This window comes from Miniopterus natalensis, chromosome 13 (assembly GCF_054644295.1).
Source record: "Miniopterus natalensis isolate mMinNat1 chromosome 13, mMinNat1.hap1, whole genome shotgun sequence".
NCBI classification, from domain to species: Eukaryota; Metazoa; Chordata; class Mammalia; order Chiroptera; family Miniopteridae; genus Miniopterus; species Miniopterus natalensis.
The window spans coordinates 10,056,388-10,063,414 of record NC_142093.1 but is presented as its reverse complement, the minus strand read 5'-3'; the positions used below and the strand labels follow the sequence as shown (position 1 = coordinate 10,063,414).

General features: G+C 38.0%; 1 protein-coding gene across 1 annotated transcript in view; it reads right to left on the bottom strand.

Moving 5' to 3' along the window:
• NCOA1 (nuclear receptor coactivator 1) overlaps positions 1-7,027 on the bottom strand; it is a 163,346-nt gene that overhangs the window by 4,404 nt on the left and 151,915 nt on the right. The window contains exons 21-22 of the mRNA XM_087823400.1: positions 5,865-6,048; positions 1,633-1,722 (exon numbers count right to left, since the gene is read on the bottom strand). Coding sequence (XP_087679526.1) covers positions 1,633-1,722; positions 5,865-6,048 — 274 coding nt within the window. The remainder of the gene's footprint in view (positions 1-1,632; positions 1,723-5,864; positions 6,049-7,027) is intronic.

The window sequence follows — 7,027 nt, the reverse complement described above, 5'->3', positions numbered from 1 at the left end:
CCGCTTAAGAGTTTCCAGAATAGCTTTTACTTCAAGTCAAATACTGTGCCAGGGCTCAGGAACTTTAAAACTTGACTTTCTGTTTTAATTAAACTGTTGAGCTGCCCAATGTAAGTCTCTGTAGGTGTGAGACTTTAAAAAACTTCTAGTGAATGAAGACTTCAGCTTCCCCATCACAAAACCCCCTCTCTTCAGCCCCACAGGACTCAGGTCCTATTTCCCAATGCTCCAGCTATGGACACAGCCTCCTAACTGACCTTTCTCCTCTGGAGCTGCTGCCCAGGCCCCTCCTTTCCCCTCCCCGTCTTCCCTTTCAGGGGTGAGGTTTCTTCCGCAGGACTGTACCCAAATCCTTAAGTTTAGCATTCAAGGGCCCCTGGAAGTTTGCCCCAATCTATTTGACCAATTTTAGTTCCTATGAATTCTATCACAAACCCTCTACTTTCCTTCAGTGAATTTGGTTCCCCAGGGCTATTCCTGCTAAGATATTCCTGCTTCCCTGCCTCTGTGCCCTCCACTTCCAACCCGCCCCCCCCCCCCACTTCCAAGTTCACCCCCACCCCAGCCTCCACCAACCAATCAGAATACTTTTCTTCTTCACTTGGCCTTGCTAACTACCCTTCAAGGTCCAGCTCAGTCCCATCTCCTGTGGAAATGCTCTTCTAACCATCTCAGCAATTTCTTCTCTTTTTTTTTTTTAATGCTTATGGCTCTTGTTACTTATAACAATCTGAGTTTGCCTTGTTTGATTATGTGATCATTTATGTGCACATGTCTATGTGTTTTATCTTTCAACAGGCCCTAAGTGGTGTAGCAGAAAGAGCATGGACTTTGGCGCTAGAAAGACCTGGGTTTGAACCACAGCTCTGCCACTTTCTAGCTTTGTGAATTGTGCATATGGTCAAATCCCTTCAAGTTCTGTCTCTTCATCTGTGAAAAAAAGGAATACTACCTCCTTCCTAGGGTTATAGTAAGGCTTACATGAGATAAAGCACATTTCACAAATCTAACTTTGTTTCCTCACTTCTTCTCAGTTCACCAGAAGGGCAAACAGATCTCATGTTTTTTTGTATCAGCACCTTAAGCATAATGCTGGTATTTAAAAAAAATTTAAAACTATTTATTAAGAGATTAAGACTAAACCAAGTTACTGTAGTGAATTAAAATGTCCAACATTTCTAAATTTAGGTCAATATTAAAAAGTGGCCACCCATGCTTTTTATAATGTTTTAAAGCAAACTTCTAATAAGAAGAGAGAGTACACAGCAGACATTTTGTTTTATTTGAATTTACTGAGATCTTATGAGGTATTTTGATTACACATGAATTTAAGCACTGTGTTTATTTACAAAATAGTAATTAGTAGCCACATTAAATTAAACCTTATGAAAGCTTATCTCATTTAACCCTCACAACAATCCTATAAGCAGGCATCTTGTTAGTTCTGTTGGTTAGACAGCAGCTTAGGAAGTTTCCTAACATGCCCAAGATGACACAGCTAAGAAGAGCAGGGCCAGGACTCACACCCAGGTCTGACTCCCAAGATCAGGCTCTTAACCACGATGCTGCACAAAGTTTCCTGGGTCTCTAGAGTGACTTTGATAGCACTGAACTTAGAATTTTCTTACTGACCTGGGTTCCGTCTGCTTCTGTTTTGAGAAGGTCAGTAGATGAAAGCTGGTTGCAGTAGAGGCCTGTGTGTCTCAGTGCTGAATCGTTTATCTATGAAAGATAAGTACAATACCAAATTACATGCTAGTTGTTTAAGCTGAAGTTCAAATTCTTCAATGAAAAACAATCTCACTGACAGAAAAGTAACAGAAGGACAGCAGAAATAAAAAGCGTAGCAAGTGACTAGGTTTAGAAGTCAGGACAGTGCTTCCCTTAGTAGGGATGGAGAGTGATGTGGAGGGAGTGTGAGGAGAACCTCTGGGTGCTGGTAACGTTGTTCTCTGGGTGGTAGTTATAAAGGTGTGCTCCGTTTGTGAAAATTTATCTAGTTGTATACTTTTTGAATATTTTTATATATGATACTTCAATAAAAAGTTAATTCACACACATACAAGTTAATTAGCAAACGACTTCCACTTCTAGTCAAGATTCAGTAACGGATCAGATTTACCCTCTGCCTGCATCAACTAAAAAATTGGACAACATATATAAAATGAAGGCACTCAACACATTGGACAAAGGCAATAAAAAAAAGTAATCCCTAAGAGTTGGGAAACAATTGAGGTGAGTCCTAAGATTACCCCAGCCTACTGCCTAGAGAGAATTTCCAGGGTGTAGCGTCGAGACAAGGAACCCAGGCAGAGCCTGGCAGGCTTCCTGAGTTGAGAAGATGCAGCTGGGAGTCTGAGATGGCCAAGGCAGCTGGAATTCTCAGGGCAGAATATCTAATGAGAGAAAGCTATCCAGAGAAAGTTCTGAAGATCTGTAGATTTCCTCGAGTCTACAGCTTAGTACTGATCAACTAATTGATGTCAGGGAACTACCCTAAGCAGAAAAAAAATTCACCTGAGAAGATTTACATGGAATAATTCCCCAAAATCACAAAGAGCTTGGAATAGGTCTTGATCCCACCAGCCAGAGTGGAAAACATAATTCATATAGTATCAAGGAGCATACGAGAAAGGTTTTGCCTCAGTAGTAGGGTACAATTAGCCCTCTACTACTTATAGCTCTGGTCCCACTAAAGAAAAAGGCAAGATCTGAAAGGATCAAACTGTTTTTGAGTAACTTAACCACTTCCCCAAACAAAGCTCAAGAATATTTATAGGACTATCAACAAGGTAAAATTCATGTATATAGCATTCAATAAAAAATTATCAGGCACGCAAAGTAGCAGAAAAATATGACCTATAATGAAAAGTCAATCAACTGAAACCCTGAAATGATGCAGAGGATAGAAGTGATAGTTAAGAATATTAAGACAGTTATTATAATAACCATATTACATATGTTCAAAAAGAGAGAGGAAAGACTGGACATGTTAGAGATATGGAAGATATAAAAAAGGTCCAAACTGAACTTCTAGAGATGAAAATAGCAATGTCTCAGATGAAGAATACATTGGATAAAATTAACAGGTCAGACTGCAAAATAAAAGATCAGTGAATCTGAAGCTATAGCAATAGAAACTATCCAAACCCTCAAACCCAGAGAATCGGTGAGCTGTGGGACAACTCGAAGAGGCCTACTATATGTGTAATTGGAGTCTCTGAAGAAGGGGTGGGGGCTGGTGACAGGAAAAATGTTTGGAGAAATAATGGCCTATATTTTTCCAAATTTGATGAAAATTACACATCCATAAATCAAGAAGCTCACTGAAGCCCAACCAAGCACAAGAACCATGAACAAAATCACATTAAAGCATATCATAATCAAATTGCTTAAAACCAGACATAAAGTGAATAATCTTAGCAGCAGCCAGAAGGGGGAAAATCAATGTATTGAGGAACAGAGATTAAATGACAGAAGATAATCATCAGAAATACCACAGTGAGTGGAGCAACATCTTTTTTTTTTTTTTTAATATATCTTTATTGATTTCAGAGAGAGGGAAGGAGAGAGAGAGAGAGAGAGAGAGGGAAATAGAAACATCAATGATGAGAGAGTCATTGATCGGCTGCAGCCCACAACCGGGGCATGTGCCCTGACCGGGAATCGAACCCGGATCGCCTGGATGCTCAACCACTGAGCCACACCCGGCCGGGAACTTCTTTACAGCACTAAAAGCTAAAACTGCCAAACTAGAATTCAGGGAAAAGAACTGTCAAAGGTGAAGGTGAAACAAAAACTTTTCACACATACAAAAGCTGAAAGAATTCATCGCCTGCAGACCTACACTATAAAAACTGTTAAATAAAGACCTTCAGGCAGAAGGAAAATTATACCAGATGAAAATTTGGATCTACACAAAGTAATGAAGAACACTGGAAGAGGCTACATGGGTAAATACAAAAGACTTCTTATTTAAATTTTTAGAAAATATAATTGTTTAAAGTAAAAGTACTAACAATATTTTGTGGGGTATGTAGACATAATATGTATGGCAACAATAACACAAGAGCGGAGAAATGGAAATAAACTGTTGTGACATTCTTATATTATACATGAGGTGATGTAGTATCACTTGAGGGCAGATGATGATAAGGTAAAGATGAATACTATAAACTCTAAAGCAACCAATAAAATTATAACACACACACACACACACACACAGCCAACAAAAAGGAGATAAAATGAATTTAAATATTAAAAAAATTTTTAAAAATATATCTTTATTGATTTCAGAGAGAGGAAAGGAGAGGGAGGGAGAGAGACAGAAACATCGATGAGTCATTGATCGGCTGCACCCCGCACGCCCCCGACTGGGGATTGAACCCGCAACCAGGGCATGTGCCGTGACCAGGAATCGAACCCCAATCACCTGGATCCTAGGTCGATGCTCAACTGCTGAGCAACGCCCAGCCAGGCTTTTTTTTTTATTTTTTAAATAATCAATTAAAATTTTAAAAAGGCAAGAGATGGAACAAGAATAAAGATGAGGCATTTAAATCCAACCATATCAATAATCGCATTAAAGGCAAATGGATACCACCCCAATGAAAAGGCAGAGAATGTCAAATTGAATAAAAAAGCAAGACCCACTATCTAAAAAATACACTTTAAATGTGTACTCTTTAACCTAATTCATTATATTTTTTATTATTTTGTTTTATCTACTGTAGATAGTGAATAACTCTAATAACTGAACAAAAACACGGTAACAGGACAAGAAACAATCCTACTTAGTTTTTTTATTTTGCTATAAGCTATGGAACACTAAGTTATCAGTTTTTTTCCCTGTTAGCCTCCTTAGTCTTACTATAATACCTGGGGAGTAGGGATTTAAAAAAATTAATATCAGAAAGGAATTCTATAGAAAAGGTAATCAGTGTTTACATGGTTTCAAGATTTGTTGCAAATAATGGCTACATGGTCCTGGTCTAGTCACCACAATCTGTCTACTTTGTGGTTGCTGATCATGAGAATAATAACTAGAGGGAGTTACCCCAATGATCATCTTAAATATCACTTTGAATTTAGTCATTCTCTCTTTAAAACTCTTCAGGAGGCTCCAGGATAAACTCTAAACATTTAAATGGCCTGCAACAGCTCTAAAAAGCTTACCACGTTAATTCTGCTCTAAATATAATATAAACATCCCTTTAACATTCATTAGGCTTCTCAACTTCTATTCCTGCCTAGATCATGCTGTGATAACCAGACTTGAATGCTCTTTGCTATTCTCTTTCCTTAGACAAATCTTCCACGAAGCCTTTCCTAATCAGGACCTTTTTTCTTTACACACTCAGTAGTTAATTATCTATAACCTCTCATCTGACATAATATGTATGGTCCTGTGGGGGTGGGGGGGCTCCATCTCTTACACAGCTGTTTTGTCCTATTATTCAACTGATCCTTTGTTCATATTGTTTCTCTCTAGCTTGCTAATATTATCTCCTACAGAGCTATCTTTGTACATAGCAAGTACCAAATAAATGTTAAACTTAAAGGGGAAAATGAAGAAAATGTGTTCAGACTATAAAGGGGTATCTAAACCTATGTATTATATGTATCATTTTATAATAAATCTAAAACACTAAACTTTCCAGAGATTAAAATCTCATAAGGTCTGTCAAAATCTCCACCGTATATCTTAAGGAATAGTTATTATTGAAAGATACTGGGAAAGAATCAAGAAGTGTGGTTATTTTTGATGAGTAACTGTGAACACACCTGGCTTTCCTTAGAATAATAACTTGTGATGTGGTACGGTGTGGTGTGTGTGTAGCAAGTGTACCAGTTGTGCCACTTACCTGCTCAGGGCACACAGTGTTCATTCCTGGCATCTGCAAAGAGCTCATCTGCATCTGGCCCATCATTGGGTTCATGTTCTGAACGTTTGTGTTTCCACTTGCCATGGACACGGTGATGCTCATGTTGTTGTATACTCCTGGCTGGGCAGGCGTGGGCTGGTTCTGGACAGCTTGACTGAATACACTGTTAACTCAAAAACAATCCTGATTACATTCACTGATCATGAACACGGGGACAATGTGACTGGACTCTGTTTCTTAATGACTAGATAGAAATCCAAAGAAAATACTGTACATTCTTAAGTTATACATAGGCTTTATCTTACTATGATATGTAAGGATTGAGTATAATTCAGATGCATTTTGAACTTTGCCCAAGGGGTTTAATAACTAAAAAGAGCTCATTTTCAGTTACAATCATCTGGCCTAGTATCAGAGTTGATAAGCTCCAATTATCTGAGTAATTACGAAAGGAAGTTTTCCACATAAGTACATCTTCCAGGTAAGTGAATTTACCCACTTAACCATCAAAATCGTCCTAAGATCACAAATGTTAAACCAGTTTCTATTAGTAGGTAGAATAGTATGGGATGAACTGCAAGTAAATAGAATTTGAAACTTTATATGCGAACCTCCCCAAAATTCTATGGGCTACAGATATATACATCTAAAGGAAAATGTATGAATTGTGTCTTTTGTAACTTCTGCAAAACAACAAATGTTTTGTGATTATCTATCCATTTTTAAACAATAAGCTGCTGGTAAAACGCTACCTGGTTTAATGCTAATTGTGGAGAATTTAATTAAAAAAATTATTTACCCCATCAATTATTTACCTGGTAGGATCAGCAGGGGATATTTCCCCCAATGGCTTATCTAGTCCTTGCTAGCTTTTGGAAGGTAAGCAGGATAGCTTCTGGCAGATAAGGTAATCATACTGACATTAACAGGCTGAGAAACAGCCTATTCATCATATCTGAAGAAAAGTAGCAAATATTCCCCAAGTAATTATAAAACACAAATGCTCAAAGAAAATTATTTGCCTAGGAAATGGTCAGTAATGCATCTGTAAACCATTAATGTCTGCACAGTGTGTATGCTTGTGAGGCAGTGTCCCCATAACTAATGGAGAGGAAAAACCCTTCAGTCTACTGCCCACTTTA